General features: G+C 39.0%; 2 protein-coding genes across 3 annotated transcripts; both read right to left on the bottom strand.

Moving 5' to 3' along the window:
• Window positions 1-2701: 2701 nt before the first annotated feature.
• On the bottom strand, window positions 2702-11287 carry LOC118276902 (uncharacterized). The gene is made up of 7 exons (XM_035595509.2): window positions 11173-11287; window positions 9151-9276; window positions 8458-8691; window positions 6689-8049; window positions 5161-5260; window positions 4284-4363; window positions 2702-3819 (listed from the first exon to the last, which is right to left on the bottom strand). Exons 1-7 carry the CDS (start codon window positions 11176-11178, stop codon window positions 3750-3752), a joined length of 1977 nt encoding a protein of 658 aa, XP_035451402.2. The 5' UTR covers window positions 11179-11287; the 3' UTR covers window positions 2702-3749.
• Window positions 11288-18013: 6726 nt separating this feature from the next.
• Window positions 18014-23864, bottom strand: LOC118276903 (uncharacterized). 2 transcript variants are annotated; one of them, XM_035595511.2, is made up of 7 exons: window positions 23705-23864; window positions 22711-22782; window positions 21077-21251; window positions 20459-20640; window positions 19919-19953; window positions 19626-19670; window positions 18014-18186 (listed from the first exon to the last, which is right to left on the bottom strand). In XM_035595511.2, the coding sequence occupies exons 1-6, from the start codon at window positions 23705-23707 to the stop codon at window positions 19637-19639; spliced, it is 501 nt and encodes a 166-aa protein (XP_035451404.1). In that variant the 5' UTR covers window positions 23708-23864; the 3' UTR covers window positions 18014-18186; window positions 19626-19636. The 2 variants fall into 2 exon arrangements, with proteins under 2 accessions (XP_035451404.1, XP_035451405.1); XM_035595512.2 differs by lacking the exon at window positions 19626-19670.
• Between the last annotated feature and the right edge of the window lie 1755 nt (window positions 23865-25619).

Raw genomic sequence — 25619 nt, forward strand, 5'->3', positions numbered from 1 at the left:
TTCCAGATCGCGTGTATTGAAGAAAGTATTGGCTAAAGAGAATCTTCTAGATGAATGTGAAGATGAGTGTGATTGTGACGATTCCCTCAATTCTTCACCCTCAACCACGAAGAAGTCGTTCATTAGTTACACAAGCCAGAATACGTTGAGGCGCATAAGTTCCTCATCATCAAGGACTGATGATTTTAGCAGTATAAAAACTGTGAACTCCGTTATCCAAGTTTCCTCAGACATCATTTCTTATAACTCAGATGCTGCCACACCCTATAATACAAATATCATCGACTTGGCTGTAGCGGTAACTTTTAGTGGAACAAAACCAAATAACACCCAAGTTATAAGCAACAGTTGTGAGATAATTATACAGAAGGAAAATATAACCAGCGATGAAACATTTTTGCACAATGATATTAGTCTAACATCAAAACCACCGTCACAGCAAAAGGATATTGACTCTGAAGTCAGTAAACTGTCTTCTATGAATGAGAATGAAAACAGCATAAACGACGGCACTCTGATTGGTGAAAGGACATCTATGCAACTATCGAGTGATGACACTTTCGTTATAGCTCGAACAAGCTCTGATTTTAATAAATCGAGCATAAATTCTGATTATACTTTCACATCAAACTCGGATACTACGCTTCGTAATGAAACTTTGCAACCCAATTTGCTTACTAAGGAAGAACTTGCTAGAAGGAACGCTCTATTAGACAAGGTGATAAACCTTGGATATTATCCAGTAATCACACCTTCCACCAGCTCTGGTGCAAATATTGAAGTAAATGATGTAATAGTTACAGATAATTTAAAAAGTCATCCCAAAAATAAAGGCGATGAGATTGAAATAGACTTACAGACTAACATGTTGAAGCTGAAACAATCTTATGAAGTGGAAAAATTTACATGCCTCCAAAAAAACATTAGTTTGCCAAATGACATAGCGATTAAAGCCAAAATCATTGAATCGGAAAAATTACAAAAGAAATCATGTACTGATGATGTCAGGGCTAAGTATCCTGGCGATATGACTGATATGTGGGAACGTCTGACATTGGTATTAGATTTGGCTGTAAAAAGACTGGAAGAAACTCTAGCAGAGAAGATAGTCAACGATATAAAACGATTATCAGTTTTTAATCGAAGTGAAAGTAAAATATTGAAAATGGATAATCAAATTGATAGTTCAACGCTAACACAAGTAACTTGCGAGCGTCCTATACCACAAATGGTACACAAAGAAGTACTTGTAGCACAGAACATTTCAAAAGAAGACATTGATGGGAGTGTGCAGTGCAATCTAGTGCAGAATCAAGTTATTGATCAATTGATGTTCAAACTGAGCATTGAAGGGCCAAAGCCAGTTTCGAATAATTCTATTAAGAAATTGAAGAAGACAGAAATAGTGAAGGATTATTTTGAAATTTTGAAGCCTCCAGCTACTGCTAGCGTTGCTATGGAAGCGGGTAGAGGTGATATAGTTACGGTTAGCACTGCCACTGAAGAGATCTACGCTACAGAAGGGATCCACCGTCTGAGGAGGATGCTGTATGCTCCCGTGACGTTTGTTCGAGAGAATATGTTCATCATAACTAGTGTGCCAACGTTTTTCATTGTTCTGTTGTGTTTCTATGGTATTATTATGATTACTATGAAGTCTTGGTAGTTTCGGTGAGTGATTTTTGTGTTTTATTTCTGTACTCTTGCTTAGTCCGCGTTCCCGTGGGATAAAAAGTATCCTATGTGTTATTCCAGACTTAGTACGAGTATGCTTTACGTTTAATCGCCAGCTCCAATGAATAAACCAATCAGAGCGTCGAACGCGCTCTCGTTGAACGTAAAGCAAACTCATACTAAGCCCTCTGTTCTCATAGCCCAGCTATGACATGTTCGTAGCATAGCTACATCTCACATTTATGGTGAAAAAGCACCCTGAGAGTTCTAATACTTACTAAATCAATTCGGAACAGTAAAATCAATATCAAATTCATTAATTGCCTTCATAAAGTAAGCTTAATTTTAACTTTGACCCAAAAAATTCTTAAAGTTTTTCTTTCGTAAGGGAACGCAAAATTAATGGGACCCCTCAAATATCAGTAAAAATCGGTCATAAATATTAGAAACTTGAAGGTTCCCTCAAAAATTAATATAGGAAGCAATTATAAAATTTATTGTATAAAATACTTTGGCCGTAAAAGACTTGCGGGTCCAAAAAATTACCATGTTTCACCACACTACCTTTGGGGGACGGGAATCATTCAATGACTTCTCCCGCTTTGGGTAAAGCGAGAGAGAGTGTCAGACTCTTACTGACTAAAAACTCCTGCTTTGAGCCGGAGCCCCGGTAACCTTTTACCTTGTCCGCAACGATCAGACTGATCAAATGATGGTAAGCACTCACCGCCGCCCATGGACATCAGAAACACCAGGCGTTACAAGTGTGTTGCCGGCCTTTTGGGGGTTAGGAATTTAAGGGTTGAATCGGGGATTGGAAAGATTGGGAAGGAACTCAGTTTCCTGTGAGACCGTGGTATCACTCCGGTCGAACCGGCCCATTCGTACCGAAGAATGGCTCTCCCACACTTCGGATTTCGGATCCGAGGCTCACTTGAGCAAAGTATTATTGAGTTTTTTTTTGTTTTGAATTGTCTATTCTAAAAATTCAGCTTGAAACGTCCGTAGAAATAAAATTAACACAAAATTAAAAATAAATTAATACATTTATTTTCATACAACAAAGACGTATACGTTTTGTCAACGTTCCATGAATATTTGATTTCTTTATTTTATCATTCAGATGGATTTTAATTTTAATACACGATTTATTATTTACTGTACTATGGGTTCTTAAGTATATCTCATACTGCCGTACTCAGAAACATTTAATGATTACTTAAGCTATACCTTAGTAACGATTTTGTTCCGAAAACAATAATAGCTAAGGACTGGGTTACCATTCAATGATTCTGAACACAGCGGTTAATGACATGAACCAAATTAATTACTGTTTCTTTATTAATAGAAATTGAACCTATTAATCAAGAACATAAGATTGGAATTGGTGAATCTATTGACATCTATAGGTACTTTAAAGGTAATAAAATACTGACATTAATGATGGTATTTTAAAAGAATTTGAACATCAGTTAAGCCCTAAAGCAGTACAATAATTAATGCACTAGGCTTTAAAAACGAATGTTCAAATTCTATTAAAACTAGTGTTTCTTTATAAAAGCTATCGTTTTATGCTCAATAGATGGCGCTTTTATCAATTTTAATCTCATTAGTTCAAACAATCATTTTCATCATTATATGGGTTATTTTAAGGCTGAAATTTATTTGCCGATGTCAATCCAAAATCTTTGAATTACTACTGGGTGTAAACGGACGAAAAACTAAGTTTATTTAAAAAAAAATTAAGGAATTTAATGTTTATTTTATATTATAATAGTTGTAATCAACTGCTTAAGGCTGATGTTGCATGAATAACACGAAAATTAAAACGATTAATATTATAAAAACAAAAAAAATGTTGTAGCGTTTTTCGGGAGCGTTCCATTTACACTCTGTATAGATTTTTTTACATTCGTTTTTTGGAGTTTCTCTCAAAAATCTGGATCAAACCAGCAATTTTGGATTATGATCGCTTAGATGACCATTTTAGCAGTTTTTGATACTAGCGCTACTAATGGCATATTTCTACGATAGTTCTCAAAAAGATGACTATGTTCGTGTAATATTCGGTTAGTTTATTGCCCTTGTGCCAATACTAGGTGTCCAGAACGGTCCAGTGTGAACACTGGGCGGACTCGGCGACTCCTGGAAAAAAAAAAAATTTTAATTGAAATTCTCATAAGCAAGATTTTTAAAACATGTCAGACTTAAGGCGAATCTCATGAGAATACTACGGTTACGTTTTTTACAACGAACAAAATTATATGCAACGTCATGCAATCACGCCTTTCATCCCCGATGAGGTAGGCAGAGGTGTACATTACAGCACGTAATGCCGCTATACAATGTACACCCACTTTTCACGATTTGTGTTATAAGTCCCATGTAATAGGGTGTGATTGGTGAGCCTATTGCCATATACTAGGCGCTATTCCAGACTCTGTGCAACCATTGAGATATTTTCGAAAAACCGTTAAAAGCTCAGTAATACATTGCCCAAAGCGGGGATCAGACCCGAGGCCCCTTGTCCGGCTTGTGAGGTATAGTTTTGAAATCTATACCTCATATTGTTTTTTTTTTCTACAATAAGAATATTCTTGTCTGCTTACCTCAGTTTGGCACTCTTCTTCCTGGTTCCATCAGCGATGGCTACTGCTTGGGCCACAACGGGACCGTCTTCCGTCACCTCCTTAAATATAAAATAAAGATTCGCATCAAATTCTAAATTATCAAAATGACATTGCCAGATCCTGCCCCACTCAATTTCATAAATGTACAAGAAATGTAAAATATATGCAGTTGCGGATAAAAATTAAGGAATAAAAATAATTATAATTAAAAACATCCAAGGCTTATTTCCTGCTTTTATCGCGACCATCTGCGTTTCTAGCTTTGTCATTTTGGTTCGAAACTGATTTATAAACTAATCAGTCCTGCCTTGTTGGTCAAGTGATTAAGCATGCAAACTTTGTGTTGAGTAACTGTCTCCCCACTCTACTCCCTCTATCCCCCTTTGCAATCTTAACAATTCCCAATTCCCCAACAACCTTTAAATTCCTAACCCTCTAAAGGCCCGCCACGCACTTGTAACGCCTCTGGTGTTTTGGGCGTCCATGGACGGCGGCGATTGCTTACTAACAGGTGATTCGTCTGCTTATTTACCGGAATATACCATAAAAAACTTAGTTTTCTTACAATCGTACGTTTATTACAAAGTATTAAGTACGAGTTCGTGAAAGGTACAGAATCCGCAAATAAACTAATGACTTGTACTCAAAGAATCCATTATTCTAAACAGCTAGGGAGTGGAATTCTTTGCCGGACTCTGTGTTTCCTGATGGGTATAAGCTAGGTCTTCAAAGCCCGAGTGAATAAGTTGCTTATGGGCAGACGTGCTCCATCGTAAGCCGCATCATCACTTACCATCAGGCGATATAGCGGCCAAACGTCGACACATCAAATGTAAAAAAAAACATTTTAACTTACCTCAGCGGTAGATTCAGTAGTGGTCACGGATCCAGGGGCAGCCTGCACTCTGGGTACTGGGTACGGGGCACCGTATTTAGGCAACACTCGTGGTTGGGTTCTGTAGACAAAACATGAATATGAATCTTCTCGCACAGTTCATATAAGCATTAAAAAGAGTTTGGATGTGTAAATCTGAATCGAAGGTTTGTCGCATGCTATTCGAGAGTCCTATATTCCAGACTAGCGACCCACCACAGCTCCGCATGGGTGCAATGGTTATTATTGGGTGGGTGTAAGGGTATATTCGGTTCCTATATAACCTTCTTCTTGAATCAGTTTATCTATTAAAAACCGCATCAAAATCCGTTGCGTAGTTTCAAAGATTTAAGCATACAAAGGGACAGAGAAAGCGACTTTGTTTAATACTATATAGTGATATTTAGCAGCAAACGGAATCGAATGATGAAAATAAAAAATAATTCAAAGATTTATTTTAAATATTCGAGGACCTGATCAAATTAAAAAAATATCGTAAATTATTTATCAGCTTTAGCTTCTACGCAAACACCTAACAATTTTAAACCCAACACATAATTATTTAAGGTGCAGGTCGCTTGAAACCGACCAATCTGGAAGTTATTGGGGGAAACCCATGTTCAGCAGTAGACATCCTGTGGCTGATATGATGACGTATTTTTAGACCAACAAACAGTATTGCAAATAATAAACAGCCTCATTATCGATGTGCATGGCGTATTACATTAAAATATATCAATATTCACCCTCAAATAGGGCAATGTCTATATTGTTACGACAAAATTTACATTAGCCACAGCGCCGCTGCGATACGTGAGCGTGGTACAAGATTAGGCACACACTATGCGACTTTTAAGACAGAAATGGTTTGTGAAGTCTTAAGATCATTATTGTGAACAGTAAACAGTAAGGTGTTGATAAATGTGTCTTCTATAAATCAATTGCTGTTCGTTAGTCTCGTTAAAACTCGAGAACGACTAGACCGATTTGGTTTTCTTGAATTATTTGTGGAAGTCCATGAAAAGTTTAAAAGATAAGAAAATAATGTTTGAGGTGGTACGAAGTTTACCGGATCAGCTAGTAATATAATAAAACAGGTGTCTACAAATGCTCGTTGCTAATAGCTATAGGTTGCCTCTCACTTCAAGGGCATGATAGCATCAAATGATTTCGTGTAAATTCATATCCGCCATTGACATTTTTAAACATTCGGAAAATAAAAGTAAAATTATAATATTTCCAACCTCATGGAAAATCTAAAGTAAAATCTGTGTTTAAAATATCTATCAATCGCATTCAATTCTTCATGCACACCTATTGGTACATCAGTTATTGGTCAACACGAATTTTCCTCAAAACCTAATTGCATAATTTTCCTTCTACATTATTACCTATTCCATCCACACATGGACCTTCGATTGCGACAAATATCAGTCAACCTTCACCGACAATCGGAGATGTGCGCCTAGTCTTATCCTCTTATTAAAATTCTGTAGGGATTCTGACTAACCTTGCTCCAAAGGCTGTAGCTACTGCTGTAGCCTTGTTTCCTTCGTCTTGGTCTTCCTCTTGATCCTGAGGCTCCTCAATATCATTTCCTTGCTGGTTCACATCCAAACCACTCTGGAGAGCATCAGGACTCTGGCTTTGAGGATACTGGTTCTGTTGCTCTAATTGCCCTTGGAATAATTGCTGCTGGAATTGGCTCACATCTTGCCCTGGGTAGCTTATTAGTTGAGCTTGAATGTACCCTGGCTGAGGTTGGAATTGAGCTTGGTATTGGTTCGCGGGGACTAGAAGAGGTTGCTGGTATAATTGGGGTTGGTAATTGTTGTTGTCGTTGCTTTCAGCGTCTTGGTTTTCTTGGTCTGCTTGGGGTTGAGGTTGACCAGGTTGGAATTGGGCAGACTGTGGCTGAAATTGGGCAGGCTGTGGCTGAAATTGGGCAGGCTGTGGTTGGAATTGAGCCGGTTGTGGCTGGAATTGGGCAGGTTGAGGCTGGAATTGAGCTGGCTGAGGCTGGAACTGAGCTGGCTGAGGTTGGAATTGAACAGTCTGTGGCTGATACTGATCAGGTTGTTGAGGTTGGAATGGAGCTGGTTGCTGAGGTTGGTAAGCAGCTGGTTGCAGTTGGTTGACACCTTGAGCCTGTAATACTACAGGTTGAGCAGAAAACTGAGGAACAGGTTGTAACTGTTGAGGGAAAGCATTTACGGGCTGGTACTGAGCTACAGGTTCAACATTAGCTTGTCCGTAGAAACCTTGAGGTTGTACTGCTTGAGCTGGTTGGACTGCAACAGGCTCAGCTTGGAATTGAGGCTGCTGGTAAGCTGTGACCGGCTGAACTTGAGCTTGAGGCTGTTCAGCAACGAAAACAGCAGGGTTTTGGTAACCTTGCTCAACTCTCTGCTGCTGTAATTGCTGCTGAGCTAAAACCGAAGGTAAGGCAGCAAAATGTGTTTGAGCATCAAAACCAGCAACTTGCTTCTGAGATTGAACTGGTTGGAGGATTAATGGAGCTCTGAGCTGACTGAATTGTTGGAAAGGAACGAATTGAGGTTGCAACTGAAGTTGGGCTAAGGAGCTAAGGAACAATTCACCAGGGTATTCTTGAATCTTCTGTTTCGCTACTTCTACGGATACTTTAGCATCTTTGTCTGAAGATTCAAGAGTTTCGCCTTCGTTAAGATTCAGTTCTGTTGTGGATGCTTCAGTGGCAGCCTCAGTGGTTGGCTGTTCTGTGGTACTGGTGGTTCTGGGGGCGAATTGGGCGGGTATTTGGGGTCTTGGCAGACGATTGGCTGCGTTGAATTGGGCATCTCTTTGTTGTTGCCTTTCGAATTCACGGTAGCGTTGCTGTTGTTCCTGGAACTGATAACATTGATAAATTTAAATTGTTTTTGTTTGTGACTGTCTGTATCGTCACGCCTTTTATCCCCGAAGGGGTAGGCAGAGGTGCACATTACGGCACCTAATGCCACTGTATACCCACTTTTCACAATTTGTGTTGTAAGTCCCATGTAATAAGTGGTGATCCTATTGCCACATAGGAAACATTTCCAGACTCTGTGCTACTGCTGAGAAATTTTCGAAAAACCGAAAAAAGCAAAGCAACACTTCGCCCGACCCGGGAATCGAACCCCAGACCCCTTGCCCGGCAGTCGCACTTGCAACCAATCAGCCAACGAGGCAGTTTTGTTTGTGTCTAGTAAGTTAAACTTGACAATAGCTCCTTTTTGTAATAAGTTTCAACTAATTTATTAAAAATATTATCAGTACCTGTGTCTGCTTTAATCCCTTATCCAAATTCTGGAGATCGGAGTTAAAACCTTGCCCAACATTCTGTTGTCCATTAACTGGAGATCTTTGGAAGAAGGGAACCTCCTCCCTTTGTGGTGGTAGACCCTGAACTGAGACATCTTCTTCTTCTTGTTGAGGAGTTCCGTACTCCACGCTGGGGTTTGGATAACGAGGGTCGAAGGATGCGGATGGTGGAAGGTATTGAGCAGGTTGCTGGGAATAAAAAAATTATGATGAATAAAAGTTGTTTAGTAGGTAATGATGTTGATACTTAAAATAACAAAACGCAGACGTTTTTCAATCGTAGACGTCTTTAGACTGAAGAACATGCTTATAAAATGCTGAATCCTTTAAGATTATTAAAGATTTTCCATATCGAAAGTAAATAATAGTATTTAAACGTATTTATAACTTGTATTCATAATAAGTACTTCAATTTAACTTTATTCTTAAACGCACAACTCGAACTGAGCAGTAGGAATAGCGAGCCCTTAGGAGTTTGCTTTACGTTTAAAGTAATCGAAACGAGAGCGCGTTTGGCGCTCTGATTGGCCGGCTCGAATAAACTAGCAAAGAGTGCAGATTCACGAAACTTGCAGCTTAGTAAAAGCAAATTCATTTATTTAAAAATGGTGTGACCCTTTTCAAATTCACAAATAATCTACACCCTACCTGGTCCTGTCCCCTTTGTGGCAGGATGAAGGCTGGTCCATCAGGTTTCCATCCGCTGGGAGCGTACGGCGCCGGAGGCTCGGCCACAGCCCCAGCTACTACCAACGATATCACAGCTAATAACTCCTGGAAGATGAAGAGCATTTAAAAAAAACAATCTACCACACAGCTTGATATAAAAACTAAACAGCGACTTAACGTATCGTAAGATATACTAAATAATTTTTTATGTTTTTTGGCTAGTAGAGTAGCAGCGCGACAATCGCCGCGTCATGTGTCGCGGAATGCTGCTCATGAATTTGAACCTCTAGCACGGCTCGAACCTAGTCGAGGTCCTCGTCAAATCATTACGTGTATAAGCCAAAAACATAATAATTGACCTAAAATGAAGCCTAATTCCTAAACATGGACGAACTAGCTCTAATTCCTAAATACTCCTTAATACCTGACAGTGGAAATGTGTCACAAAATTAAAGGTCAATCAATATTAGTGTCGACCTTTGATCTCTGGGCAACCCACAGGCCCACAGGCAACCTTTAGGCACCTCTCAGGCACCCTTAGGTAAGGGTTTTGAATGAAAATTATGACAACAATAGAATAACTCAGTAAGGTTATTATTACTGAGTTATTCTATTCTATTATTTAAGTCTTTGACTGCCAATAAAAAACTGTTAAAAGTAAATCCTCCGCTAACGTCGGTCACCGGTGACCACCACGGCGTTCAATATGTTAATAATGTTTGAATTAAGCTTTCCATTTGTAGTATTATAGTTGTTCTGTCCTGAAGGATAACCCTGATAACTGTCGTGGTGACCCGGAGGTTTAAGACGCCCATTTCTCAAGTATGAGGGTGCAGGTCCGAAACCTACCAACGGCAAGTACCAATGTAACTTTTTCCGACTTATATGTACTTTCTACGATAACATAGACACCACTGATGAACGGTGACGGAAATCGATCTGGGTTTATAATTTGTAATTATAAGTTTGAAATCGCCGTAAAAAGCGTGGTGATAAATACTCAAACCTTCTCCGTGTGAGAAAAGGCCTTTGGTCAGCAGTGGCCACTTATAGGCCATTGATGTAATTTGGGTGTTGAGCCTACTCTACCCAGCCATATACAAGCCATATGTACTTAAGCAACACCACTTATGTATTACATGTATGCTGAGTACATTATTACTATACATGGCTCCGACCATTACGACACCTACCCATATAATGGGTAGGCAGTAGGGTCTCACTTATGTAATGTTTTATTGAACATTATATACGTGATGGTATGTTTTTAAGGGGTTTTGTATATCTATGTAGCTTATGTCTATGTAGGTTGAGTGAATGAAACTAGCTATGAAGTTGGGTGTTCGATTCCCGGTATGATGATAGAGATTCTAACTGTGATGATTTCTTTCCACTAAGTAAGTAATCACATCACATCTACCTACTGTTTATAAGTGGTCACTGCTGACCAAAGGCTTCTTCTCACACGGAGAAGATTTGAGCACGCTTGCTCAATGCGGGTTGGCGATATCAAACTTATAATTAGAAATTATAAGCCCAGGTTTCCTCACGATGTTTTCCTTCACCGTTTGTCAGTGGTGTCTAAATAATCTTTGAAAGTACATATAACTCGAAAAAAGTCACATTGATAGTTGCAGTTTGGTAGGTTTCGAACCTGCATTCTCATGCAGGCATGAGAGGCGAGTGTCTTAAACCTCCGACTCAAGAAATGCCAAAAACATTTCTGTAATAAAAATATTTGTGCTTGACCTAAGTTTTTAAACTATTAATTTCGAAAACATTCAAAATTTCAATAAGTTTAACTTAATTCTTATTATTCACTCAACGATTTACACATAACCGATTTTAATATAAAAACAAAATATTTGCACCAATAACAAAAATGTATAAATCATTAAAAAAAATTGGAAAATAAATTCCACACACACACAGACACAAAAACAAACAAACACTTAGAAAAAATAAACGGTCACTTTTTTTAAAATTGGAACGTGTAATCACCTTCATTTTCGTTGACTTTCGTTCTTATGCGACTCTTGCGCATCGCTTTTATAGACAATAGTCTTTACACATTGACATTCGATGCGCGCGCTTTGCCGACCTTAGTCCTAGGGCTGCCAGTAGGAAAAATACATAGTAATTAGGCGGTATTGGTTAGTTGTGAGTCTAACAGTCAATCATAAAGTTCTGGGTTCAAATTAACAGTCAAAGTTGACTATAGAAAATAAAAATCAATAATTGTTATTTATCACTAACTGCACAGATAGCGTAAGCGCAATGGCTAAGCAATTAGTCTCAGGTTCGACTCCTGCACGAAAAAATCTTTGTGCAATCCACAAATTATTGTTCTGAGTCTGGGTGCTCTATATTTGAAATTATGTGCTTATACTTGCCCACTACATTACAGAGCAGTGCAATGCTCCATTTCTCAGGTTATACTGAGCCCAATGTTTGAAAATAACAGTGCATCTGCTTAAAACTAAAGTTCCTCTCCCTTTTAAAACATACTATCGAATATCGAAATTATTATGAGTGACAGCCCTAGAACGTGACATACAAATATGAGTCACTGTCAGCCCTGTGCCCTGCCAATTGGATCGCTGCAGACTGCATCGTTTTTGCATTAAAAAACTTGGTAAGTGGATGACGGTACCAACATATATGTTACCTATGTGTAAAGTAACTCCAGATTTTCAAATAATAAAATAGAAATTGAAACTCGATTACGTTTTTTTTTCTTCTCTTTATTGACAATAGTCTTTAAATCTAAATGGATATTTTTGAGAGAGTTCACCCGCCTGGGTAAGGCGAGGTGTTAGATCTCTACTGACTAAAAACCACCCCGTTCCTTCTCCTGCTTTGAGTCGGATCCTTGGTAACCTTTTACGTTGTCCGCAGTTCCGGATAAAATGTAAAAGGATTATGCCAGACTTATTGTAGAAGACATTACATAAATCTAATAATCGTCACTGAGTAGTTTGACCGAAATATAATGATCTATCCAAACTACCTCTGTAGCATTTATGTTCAATTCCCAAATTAATATTTCTATTTTTTGTATCGGACACAATCCACTAAAAAGTGTAGGACAGCTTCAATTGTGGTAATAGACTTAATACTAACTCTTCACTAACTCTACAAGTGAAAAGTGTCATAAGAAGCCATTCTTGTTACCAAAAATTACAGTATTATTTTGTCGAAGCGGCGATCAATACAAAGAAGAGATGTCATAACTGGATTTCGCTTTAACATAATACGTGACACTTGTCAGGGAGCGCGGAACATTACAAACCACGCCTCTCTCTATTTTCCAACATGCATTCCCATACTACGAACATGTTGCTAATTATCCACATTTTAATGTGCCACTTTCTGAGCGTTTATAACCTATCTACACCTTTTTACTTATAATACTACTAGCTGCTTCCGTGCGGTTTTACCCACTCTGCTCGGTTCCTATTGATAGTAGTATGATGTTTTATAGCCTATAACCTTCCTCGACAAATGCGCTGTCCAACACAAAAATAATTATTCTAATCGGACCAGTAGTTCCGGAGATTAGCACGTTCAAACAAACAAACAAACTCTTCAGCTTTATAATATTAGTATAGTATTAGTATAGATTGAGTAGGGCCCATATATTTTGTCATAGTGCACAATCAAATTTTGGTATCGCCTCTATGTGGTTGCTTCACGATTAAATCCTAAGATATCTACGTTATAAAGTTTACCATCCATAACCTAAACGTTTGGCAGATGAGTAAAAGTTTGCAGTCTAAAAGTTTCAGGTAGATAAACGTAGAGCGCTGCTGAAATACCTGAAATATCTAGTATTTCTACCATGATTACTGAAAAAGCAATATTTTCAGTATTCCGCCTTGTAACCCCATAGGAGTAGACACGATCCTGAAATTCAGGTCGGCAAACTGGAGCGGGTCGCTATATCAAGTAAATGATATTTTTATACAGTTGCGTGTTATGACTATAGTACCGATTAGAAGGTTTGTGGTCCGATGTCTGGGTCAGACAAAATATGGTTGTCTTCTGTCTCGGAGACCCCGTTTAACAGTTTAATTGTCACACAAATGTCTTTTTTTTTGTTGTCGGGGGTAAACCTTTAAAAGGCGCTTAGCTTTTTGGGAAAAAAACTAGGGAGTGTGAGATTTTTACCTCACTAAAACCTGTCCGGTGGGGATCCAGATTATGGTCCATCTGCACCTAAAGGAGGCACCTAGTCCTCTTAGTAGACCAACCGCGGAGCCCCCATGCCTATTACAATATTACAGGCGTGTAAAATTTTATTTACCTGTCCAACAACTCGATATTTTCGTGTATGTCCTGTATATTTTTTAAACTAGCTTCTCCCGCTCTGCTTGGCTCCTATTGATCATAACGTGATGTTTTATAGTCTATAGCCTTCCTCGATAAATACACTATTCAACACAAAAAGAATTATTCAAATCGGACCAGTAGTTCCGGAGATTAGCGCGTTCAAACAAACAAATGATCAAACAAACAGCTTTATATAGTAAAATAGTATAGATAGATAGATAAAGTATAGATTGTAGATGGTTCTTTAAAATGTTAAAAAACGCTACTGGCTCCGTTTCTTTTCTCCCAAATATATTCAAGACTTAAAGATCAAACTTTACCAAATAAATAAAACACTATCCGTACCCTAAAAATAGACAATTCGCTACCAATTTAAATTGCCACCCACCCATGTACACCTCACTTTATAGTGGGACCCTTTAAATATAAATATCCCTTATATATAAAGTTCAATCACCTTTACCCACCCAGCCAACATTCCAAAACCATTTCATCATATTCAAGAGGGAAACCACACATCCTTCCTTTGAAGAATTTATTAAATTTTCATTTAAAATAAGCGAGTGAGTTGAGAGAAAATATTAAATGTGTTGGCTGTGATCCAACCGAATCTATCTATTGTGATGTTGTGCTATTTGGCTGCTTCCCTGCATCATAAGTAGAATAAGTTCTTTTGGTACACGACGTCGTGTCGTGCGCGTATCGTTACAGACGCGTAAGATTATGAGCGTAAATGTAATAATACTAACTGTTGCCCGCGACTTCGTTCGCGTAGAATAATGGTTTCTTTTTTGGCGAAAATTGATGAATGGATTTTGTATGGAATATAGATTATACTGGTTTCTGACAGTGGTTTCGTCTGTGTTATTGGGAATACTGTTTTTTTTTTTATGGAATAAGCCAGTAAACGAGCAGACGTATGGCCTGATGGTAAGCAATCGCCGCCACAACTGAAACACAAGAGGTGTTACAAGTGCGTTGGCGGCCTTTTGGGGGTTAGGAATAGAAGGGTTAGTGGGAAATCAGGGATTGAGAAGATTGGAAAGGGGGGTAATTGGGCCTCCAGTAACCTCAATAACACAACGCAAGCATTGTTTCACGTCGGTTTTCTGTAAAGCCGTGGTATCACTCCGATCGAGCCGGCCCATTCGTGCCGAAGCATGGCTCTCCCACACTTAAGTTACTGCACAGATAAATCATAGTCCACATTTAAAAGTCTACAAACGCAGTTATTTAAACCCTTATCTAACATCTTCAATCTAAATGAATTAGTGGACAGCAGGACTTATTATTCCAAAGGCTACATCTACATTCGGCAATGCAACGGTGCTTGCATCTCAATTAACTTACCTTTAGTTGCGATGGGCAAGATTTTTGAGGTCGTACTGTGTGGAGGGAATTTCCATGGTAAGCAGATGTGGTGTGATGAGGCCTAGTGATGTGCCGTAAAAGGCGTTGCTCCATAGGGGCTCCGGAGCAGGTCTAATTAAAGGACTCAGTGGCCCTGGTGGCCGAGGTGGCCACCAGGGTGGATTTTTACCTCTCTAAAACCACCTCGATTTTAGACAGGTAAAAATCCCACCACACTGCCAAGTCTTTCTCCCCAATAAACTAGGCGCCTTGTTTCTATTTGTTTTTGACCTGGTTTCTTAAAGTTGGTCCGATTCCTGTATCAGATACTTAACGTATTTGAATTTTTCAAGAATTTTTATTGTGGTATCTATAAAATTGCACGATTGAAGCGGCTTTGACTCCGAATCCATTCATAAAATCGAACCTGAGACCTCTTAAAATGAGGCTATCAAAGAGATAAACAGGTGTAACCAAAAGTTCCTATTTTCGTAACGTCACATCACGTCCTCATTTGAATGTCACATGAGACGTGGGTGTCATAATTAGGTGACCAATTTCCTCATTCAACACATTTTGGCTGTGGTTTTCTGGGGTCTTAGTACGAATTTGCTTTACGTTAAACGATATCGCAATGAGCAAGACGCTGTGATTGGCCGGCTTCAATGAACCAACCAATCAGAGCGCCGAACGCACTCTCGTTAAACTTGAAGCAAACTTGTACTATGGGTACTACATTCAAAGGAAAGTGTAGGGAATTTACTTCAAGGTATATTTTCAAGTTCATAATACAGATGTTTATTTCAATAATACTTAAAAATCAATGCGTCATGATGGCAATGAGGCTCATTACCATTTAAAATGTGATATCACTCATGTCTCGAGCTCTTTTTTATAATGGGGAGGAAAACTTCAAAAGGCGCCTAGCTTTTTGGAGCGAAAGACTAGAGAGTGTGGGATTTTTACCTCACAAAAACCACCCCGGTAGCCACCTTCAGCACGTATAAGGTGCACCGAAACCTCTAATTAGACCTGCTCTGGAGCTCTTATGATGCAACGCCTGTTACGGCACATCCATAGATCGAGCTGAAGCCCCGGTGATCGGAGATCGGACTTACTGGACCTCATCTGTGTTGGCCTGATATCATATACCCATTGTCGTACTATACGTGCACAGACCGAGAAAGCAATTATTTAAAAACATTGACTCGACTCAACTCTATACATATGATTTCGAATTCGAAATTCTAAATAACTAAAAAGGGTCACAGACTCCATTTTCCAAAGTCCCTTTTATATATAACCAATATTGGTTCCAATCACATTGGCTATTGGCGCCAATGGTATCACCAACACATTTGGTCGAGCTATTTATAAACAGTAAGTGCGTGACCAGAATTTTGAGAAAACGATTGAGATTAAGACTGTTTACAATTATTTTCTTTTAAATGTGGATGTGTGTGAATGTAAAGTTAAAATAGATATCCGTTCTGTTATTGTTACTGTTGTATTGTGTAGTAAGTTGGGTTTGCCATTTTAAAATTCTCGTTATTTTGTGTCCTGTATTGATTGTCAGTCATTTCACTTTCTATAAATGAGGTTAACAACTTAACAGATAGGTAGGCTTACTGATAGGCTTACAGGTTACTCACTTCAATACTGATGTTTGATTGTTTTCATGTTTTTTTATGGTATAAGCCGGTAACAGCCGGTCCATGGACACTCGAAACACTAAAGGCGTTACAAGTGCGTTGCCAGCCTTTTGTGGGTTAGTAATTTAAAGTTTGTTGGGGAATCGGGGATTAGAAAAATTGGGAAGGCGGGTAATTGAGCCTCCAGAAACCTCACTCACACAACAATACACAACGCAAGCGTTGTTTCACGGTGGTTTTCTGTGAGGCCGGCAGCTCCGGTCGAGCCGGTCTAATCGGGCCGAAGCATGGCTCTCACGCACTTAAATATAAGTTTTATTTTTGATTTGGGATTTGTAAATTAATGAGTCTTATACATCTATTATTTATGGCTTAATTAAGTATGTATGTTTTCCTCATCACATCAGCTAGAGGACGTTCACACCAGTACAGTAACTCCATCAAGAAACTCCCAGAAATGCCCTGTATTCAGTAGACAACGATATTCCCAGTAACACAGGCGAAACCACTGTCAGAAGCCAGTATAATCTATATTCCATACAAACTCCTTACACCAATTTTCGCCATGGCTACCGTGAAAGCACGTGCAAGCAATTATCATACAATAGCAACCTATTTATCAGACCTCTAAGGTCCAAAATGGTAATTAAAATCGCAAATCTCGTACGTTTATGTAATTCTCTAGTATTTTTTCGCTGTCTCATTGAGGGTCAGTCCACGATTCGATATTGACCCGTACAAGACTTGCATTATAAGATTGACCCTGGGATTTTCTTTAATGGACAACGTACGGGGGACTGTACTAGAATATTCTCGAAGTATCCTTAAAATATTCTTGCACAGACCTTCAAAATATTGTCTTATTTGTGTATATTTAGAGATGGGTGTGTGTTTGTCGTCCACTGCTAGAGAATGGACCTCCTCTACTTAAGAGGGTTTGCTTTGTAGTGGCTACATACCTTATGATTTAACTGCGCAGTTTCAAATATACTGTAGAACTATACAATTAAATTGTACGGTGTGTAGTCTGTATGGTGGTATTGTGTAGAGCAAACAGTTGAACTGTACAGTTTAAACTAAACCTAATCAAGAAGATAAAACTGCACAGTTAAATCGTAAGGTGTGTAGGCTGTTTTGACTTACAATTATTTAACTGTACAGTCCGACTATACACTCTACAAGCCGACTATACGTCGACCGCGAGGTGCAAGCTCGCAGTCAACGCGCCGGCGGCGAGCGATGCGACGTTGTTTTGTTTGCACCTAGCGGGCGGGTCGCCGCCACCCGACTCGGCGAGTAGCACATAGCCCACATTTACAACTACAACTCAAGAGGACCGTGCGTTGGCCACTCACCGTCAGCTTTTTTGTATTGACGTTATAAAATTTATCTTACGACATACAATTTAAAGTTCACATTTGAATGACAATTTATGTAATTGCTGGGTTGAAGTGATGCGTGTTATGTCCTTATAGGTCTACTATAAAAACAAAAATAAAAGACCAGTATAGATATAGAATAAAATTTTATTATCCCAATTCCCGCGAGTATTTAATGGTAAATTTTAATTTTAATATCCCAATCCTGTAAATGCCTGTGGCTTAATATTGTATGTATGTATTAAGTATACTTTATTTTCTTCATCACCAGGCGCCTTCCGCCTCACATAGTTTCCGCAGACCTGTTAGAAAGACAAAACAGATTACTTCATTTTAGTAGTTTCAAAGTTAAAGTTAAAGTTAATTTTATTTGAATTAATTAACTTTTGAAAATGATATTCGCTACTGAAACTAAGACTAATTCACGCCGGAGTCGAGGGTTTAATTCCCGTATGGATATGATTTTGACTGGACGGTTGGCGTGGTGGCTAGGCAACTGACTGCCTTGTAACGTGTCGCGGGTTCGATTCCCGCACGGAACAACTCTTTGTGTGTTCGACAAATTGTTGTTCCGGGTTTGGGTGTCATGTGTGAAGTTGTATGTTTGTAAACGCACTCACGATACAGGAGAAAACCCTAGTGTGGAGCAAAGTTTAGGAAAAAACAGATATGGATGTGAATTTGTTTATGCGAAGCACCCACGGCACAGAAGTATCTTCAATGCCAAATCTGAGGACATAGCTGTGCCCCCGCCAAGTCGAGCGCGAAGCAAACACTGCCGTACCATCCCTTACTGGAACCATTCTAACTCTACTTATCGATGGTTAAAAGGCTAATTGATCTAAGCTACATTTTTTTACGCTATTAATTTATATATTCATTCTTAATCGCAGATTTTTTCTACATCAAATGATGCTTATATATAACTCAATATCGCAGAAAAAAATTGCTTAGATCAATTAGCCTTTCACCGTCGTTATTATTCTTAACTAAAACATACTTTTTGAACCTGAGTCTCTCTGTACAACTCGTACTCAATAATCACAACGTTTACTACTCAAGTATTAACAAAAAAAAACAAGGACAGGATAATTTCTATTTTTCGCTGTCTACACAATACTGGTGACGTCAACTTGAGCACTGCTCGGTGGCAAACTACAGTCCTTGGTCACATTATTGAAGGCACTTTTATTTTTAGATCTAGTTGTAATAGATTTAAATGATATGTTTATAATAACTATCGTGAGACATACTAAATTAACTAAAAATCACGGGTTACTCTCGTACATTAATGGAGAAAAGCTCTACTAGGTTCGTTAGTCACAAAGAATGACGTCGCCGCATCGCCGTTTGCGCACGCTGCTCATGATTAAGAGTTCCCAGTGTGACTCGAAACTTGTAGAGCTTTTCTCCATTAATGTATGTTAATAAACCGTGATATATTTATTAAGGAAAATTGTATTTTATGGATTTGTATTAAGTTTTTTTTAAATTTTCTTTCTTGGTATACAAAAAAAGTTTCTTTGGGAAAGTTGTTTGTAATCGTGACTACAATCAGGTGTTTAAATATCGTTCACTAATTACCAGTCACCTATATGTTCGGAGCAGTACTCCTACTTAGAAGAAGAAATAGAGATAACAGGAAAGTATAAAAGTTCCAAAGTTTTTACATACTTTCCTGTCTACCAACAGATTGTCTGTGCTTTGAAAGTGATTGTCTGTGTAATCTAGAACTACTAACCTATCATCACGCTATGACACTTGGGAGCGAAGCACGGAAGTGAAACTGTAAGCAAAAACTATTTGTCTATACACCGGTGGATAATTGGATACCCAATCAATTCATAGAAGATACTAAGAAAGCCATAGATTGCACTACTTTTAACAACTTTTAACTCTAAACAAAGCAAAAGCATTTACTTCTAATGTATATGTATCAAAATAATGTACATAAATAACAATACATAATAACCAAAATTGAACTCTACAACCTTAATTTGAAGACACATAATCAAAAAACGTTGGTTTACTTACTCTATACCTTCGCGGTCATCTTCAGTTTCGGTGGCCTGAAAAAGACAATTAATTGTTCTCTCTACCATTACTAACAAAAATACTAAATATAATTATCATTATTAACCAGCTAGTGACATAAAAAAGGGCCTTTTTAAGGGGGGAAAAATCGAGGCGAGAGGGAATGTCAGATTCTTACTGACTAAAAATCATCCCGTTCCTACTCCTGCTTTTCTAGCCGAAGCCCCGGCAGCTCCGAATCAGGCAGCCCTACTGGGCCCCGTCTATAAGGGTTTGATGGATGTTTCGCGTCGCGCGGATTGCGACAAGCCGCACGCACGGGTCTGAATCTGATCGGGCGGCGAGCTACCCGTTGCCCGTCGTCCGCAGACCCGCACAGCGGTAACATGTAACGTATTGTTTATATGAAGTATGCATGCATTCCAAATGACGCAATATGGACAATGTCCCTTGTAATTGCATTACCAGGTTCTTAAGGAAGGTTTTTTCTGAAGATTTGAAGGTTGGATTGGATAGCTATTTTTTTGAAGGTTTGGTTACCTGAAGGCTAGTAATTTCACTGTCTGTGTTGACCAGCAGGTCGGACAGGTACTGAGTGACGTGGTCCTCGCGGTCCACCACGTCCACCTCCTCATTAGGGTTGGGGATCTTCTTGTCCTGGGGCAGCACTTCCTCTGAAACTTGGTGTACTGCTACGGATACGTTTGCTAGTACTAGTTTTTCTGCGAAGTGTTAATTGACAAAAGTTTCAAAAATGGATGGATAATTGTGTTATTTACCTACTACAGTTGGATTATGGCATTTAATGTCACACAGGTATTGGCATTTAAGGTCTTATCATCAAACAGAGATCCCCAATTTTCCCAATCCTCGATTCCCCAACAATCCTTAAATTACTAACCCCCAAAAGGCCAGCAACGCAATTTTAAAGCCTCTGGTGCTTCGGGAGTCCTTGGGCGGCGACGGTTGCTTACTATCAGGTGATCCGTCTGCTAGGTTACCAGCTTAAATACCATAAAAAACCTTAACCATCATTAACCTCTTGTATATAAGACAATATAGAAAACACATTATGTCTCGCGTGGACTCACGTTTCGGCACACGACGGGTTAATGCCCTCTGGTAAGAGCAAAAACGTCAGCTAATCAAAACACAAACCTGTAGTATTACTAGTGGTGTCATCAAGCATTGTGGTTTCTTCTGTTATGTTTGTCTTCTCATCTGTAGCTTGTGTCTGCACCTTGACGTCAGGGTCCTGGGTGTCCTGGCTGACCAGGAGTTCTCTGAAGTCTGGCGTCATGTCATCTTCGCTGAATACTTTTAGTATGTGTGTCTGGAATTTTGGGAACGTTTTCTGTTATTATTTGCTCGTTTATCTAAAGTAGTGCTTAACCATGATCAAAGAGTAATAAAGAGAAAAAGTATTGAGGATGTTTGCAAGTTGGAGTGTAGGAGAGCCATGCTTCGGCACAAATGGGCCGGGTCGACCGTAGTAATACCACGGTCTCACAGAAAACCGACGAGAAACAACGCTTGCGTTGTGGGAATGAGTGTTACCAATCTTCCCAATTCACGATTCCCCAACAACCCTAGAATTCCTAACCCCCAAAAAGCCAGCAACGCACTTGTAACGCCTCTGGTGTTTCGGCCGTCCATGGACAGCGGCAATTGTTTACAATCAGTTGAAAAAAAAGAAATCTCCCCTGTACTGGACAAAAACGTATAAAAGCTTGTTATTTTCAATTTGATCTCTATTTTTTTTATGAGTAAGTAATCGAGCAGACGTATTACCTGATAGTAAGCAATCTCCGCCGCCCATGGACACTTGAAACACCAGAGGCTTTACAAGTGCGTTACCGGCTTTTTGGGAGTTAGGAATTTAAGGGTTGTTGTTCGGGAATGGGGATGGGGAAGATTGGGAAGGGGGGAATTGGGCCTCCGGTAACCTCACTCACACAACGAAACACAACGCAAACGTTTTCTGTGAGGCCGTGGTATCACTCCGGTCGTGCCGGCCCATTCGTGCCAAAGCATGGCTCTCCCACACTATAATTATCGTTGTTATAACTAGCAATGTTTCACTTAAGTCACACAGTAATAGGAAGCGATCCTATTTTCAAACACCAGCGCCGGCGCAAATCTCGGAAATGTTATGAAAGATGGTTGTTTATAAAATAAGATTATAGCCGTGTTGATGTGAGATTTACTAGAATAGCTAGTGCATCCATTGTTCGTTATGCAATGTTGTTGCATTGTGTTATTGTTGTCGTGTATTGCATTATGTCATTTGTTTATGTGTATTACATAGCGTACACACGGATGTACGAACTTTTAACCTCGAGGGGGTAGGCAGTAGTACTCATACCGTATGGAGAAACCTCTTATGACTTAATTTAAACCACATATTTGTTATCATCTCGGCTTACATATAATACAAACTTTGAGCAAAATAGGCCCAGCAGTTAAGCCGAAAAGTGCATTATTCACATTGAGCTAATTTGAACACTCTTTACAAATATGGCATTATTACATCCGCGTCACATATCCTGGTATCCACACTACATGTATAAAGCACTACTTGGCGTAGCAGCATTGCTTGGCTACTGATAAAACAACCATGTTTAATAAAGGATAATTCTGAACGGACTAAGATTTGGAACTTGGCGCCCTAGTAACTTTTATTCAGCTCAAAATTACCTATCCAATGATGTAACACACATAGCTATTGGAAGGTGGGACCAGGATTACGGGTACATAATATGAAGGTGTTGAAACAGACATGTTATACTCACACCAAATTGATTGTAAGGCATCGCATGAACACAGCTTATCCTTGTTAGAGCAGCCACCACCAGCATGGCCAACTGCAACAAAAGACACAAGATTAAGACAATATTCATGTACTTTTTTTGAAGGTCTTATCCCTTCGGAAATATCACCGTCGACAGCGTTTTACTGTGCGAGGCAGAAAGATTCGTTAGAAGCGCACAGTTGAGGCCTTTTTTGAGGGGGGAATTTCATCCAATGACTTCTCCCGCCTTGGGCGAGGCGAGAGGGAGTGTCAGACTCTTATTGACTAAAAACCACCCCGTTCCTACTCCTGTTTTTCGAGCCGGAGCCCTGGTAACCTGCTAGGCAGTCCGCAGCAGCCAAATAGAGCCTGGGTATACGTATACGTTTACAGGTATAAGTATTGGAGTAAAGGTGTGGTCCTGTGTTCCACAAACGCTACTTGGAACACTAATTTTATAATAGACAAAGAAACCATATAGTTATTATAGTTTCGCAAAACCAGTTAATATTTTAGACAAGATTAAAATATTTAAGTGCGAGAGAGTCATGCTAAGTGAACAACCCTTAAATTCCTAACCCCCAAAAGGCCGAAAACGCACTTGTAATGCATCTGGTATTGCAGGTTCATGGAGGGCAGCAATTGCTTACCATCAAGTCATATACAAAAGAAAATATGTCCTTTGATAAAACACGAAAATAAGAACATTAAACGAATCTAAGGAATCATTTGTAAATAAGCAAAATTGAGTTCGTTTAACAATGAACAAATATGAGGTAATCGCCTTATTTAAAAACAATGGCAACAATTGCTAATTGGTGAAATAAAATATTGAGGAAACCATTTAGGATGTCTTATAAAAAATAATAAAATAGTGAATATACTTTACAACTTAGAAAACAAAACAAAATGTAGGCAATTACAGAGACAGAATAAAAAATACAAACTTTTTAGAAGTCTAGAAAATATATTTTTTATATTATTTTATTACTCACCATTAGAAATATATTCCTGGTTCGAAATGGTGTAAAGCACACAAGGACTGGAGATCCACCACTAGTTATCCACAGTAATCACTAGATAAAACTAACCAAGCCAGTTAGTATCACTATAGATCAATATATCCGATAAAGGTCCATTCCTAATGGTGCGATTTTTTACTGCGATTTTTTTTTATGTTATAAGCTTGCAACAAACGGAACACCTAATGGTAAGCAATCGCCGCCGCCCATGAACATCCGAAACACCAGAGGTGTTACAAGTGCGTTGCTGGCCTTTTGGGGGAATTTAAGGGTTGTTAGGGAATCGGGGTTTGGGAAGATTGGAAAAGGGGGATGACTGGGCCTCCTGTAACCTCACTCACCAAACAAAGCAAACGTAGTTTCATATCGGTTTTCTGTGAGGCCGTGGTATTACTCCAGTCGAGCCGGTCCATTCATGCCAATCTTCTCAATCCTAGATTTATCAAACAACCCTTAAATTCCTTACCCCTAAAAGGCCGGCAACGCACTTGTAACGCCTCTGGTGATTCAAGTGTCCATGGGCGGCGGCGATTGCTTAACATCAAGTAATCCGTCTGCTCGTTAACCGGCTTATACAATAAAAAAGAAAACATTTTGACAAATTAGCTTGTTCCTTCAATTCATCTTGTTTGAAATTGTAAGATTAGTCGAGTTACAATGAAACCTTCTTCTTGTATTCCCAAAGGAATTCTGCTTATTTTCAATCTGAGGTTTCTGAGAAAATGAAATTGCTTGCTTGCTGGTTAAAAGGTTAAATAAATTGTCCTTTTTTAATGGGCTGTGATGTTCTTTTGTTTCTGAATTTTTGTAATTATTTTATTGCTGTTGTATCAAATCATAGGCCAATTAATTTTGCCATTTAACGTAGCAATGCTTTTTTTGTGGGGGGAAAATCATCCAATGTCTTCTCCCGCAAACTCTTACTGATTAAAACCACCCTGTTTCTTCTCCTGCTTTGAACTGGAGCCCCGGTAACCTGTTACGTTGTCCGCAGCTCCGGGACGTAGCAATGCTGTTCTTCTTTTGGGCACCCTACCTCACGACTGGGATAAGGATTATTTTTATCGACGCTTTAAGTTAGTTTTAATTCTCATTAATTATATACTACAAGCAAATATTACTAGAGAGTCAATAACACGGATTTGAATTAGGCATGGTCTTCGTTAAAGAAGTGAACAGTCAGAGAGATAATAATTTATGCCAGAGCGAGCATAATGTAACAATATTTTATTTGTGTAGCACCTCTTATGCTTGAGCATTTAATTGCGAGCGGGAGGATGGTGCTGCACACCGCATCCTGAAAATAGGTATATCTACAAGCGGAATGAAAACTAAAAATTTTGTGCATTTTTAAGTGTATCATGGATTTCCGCAAAGTAACGCCTGCCTCTAGTCAATATAACATATACATCCTTTCTTTTTATAGACATTTAACATTTACTCGAGGTTTGTACCTTCTTTTACAATATGTTAAACAAAATGAATAGTGAAGAGTTGCTACGCCCTAACAAGATCATGTACTTATACTATATTGTGCATAAATAAATACATAAATAAGAGTGAGAGTCCAGGTACCAACAAATCCGGAGTTGCAGACAACGTAACAGGTTACCGGGGCTCCGGCTCAAAGCAGGAGAAGGAACAGGGTGCTTTTAGGCAGTAAGAGTCTGACACTCCTTCTCGCCTCACCCAAAGCGGCGATAATTGGACGATTTTCGCCCCTCAAAAAAAAGGTACTAACAAATCCCCAACATTCATCCATTCACAATTTGATGATTACAATTCCCTAATAATAAATACTCTCTTAAAGTTTGCTGAAAATCAGAAACGCCCATATAAAATTCGCAGTCAAGTCATAAAACAGTGTCACAACTTATAACTAAGTTAA

Source organism: Spodoptera frugiperda, chromosome 17, assembly GCF_023101765.2.
Source record: "Spodoptera frugiperda isolate SF20-4 chromosome 17, AGI-APGP_CSIRO_Sfru_2.0, whole genome shotgun sequence".
NCBI classification, from domain to species: domain Eukaryota; kingdom Metazoa; phylum Arthropoda; class Insecta; order Lepidoptera; family Noctuidae; genus Spodoptera; species Spodoptera frugiperda.

Excerpts from the sequence above, each read along its gene's own strand:
- LOC118276902 (XM_035595509.2), bottom strand. Across the intron at positions 5,261-6,688 it reads GCTACAGCCTTTGGAGCAAG|AACCCAACCACGAGTGTTGC; the intron begins GTTAGTCAGAAT and ends TTTTGTCTACAG. Across the intron at positions 3,820-4,283 it reads AAGAAGAGTGCCAAACTGAG|GAGTCGCCGAGTCCGCCCAG; the intron begins GTAAGCAGACAA and ends TTTTTTTTCCAG.
- LOC118276903 (XM_035595511.2), bottom strand. Across the intron at positions 20,641-21,076 it reads CACCACTAGTAATACTACAG|AAAAACTAGTACTAGCAAAC; the intron begins GTTTGTGTTTTG and ends AACACTTCGCAG. Across the intron at positions 19,671-19,918 it reads GATGACCGCGAAGGTATAGA|TTTCACTTCCGTGCTTCGCT; the intron begins GTAAGTAAACCA and ends TTTTGCTTACAG.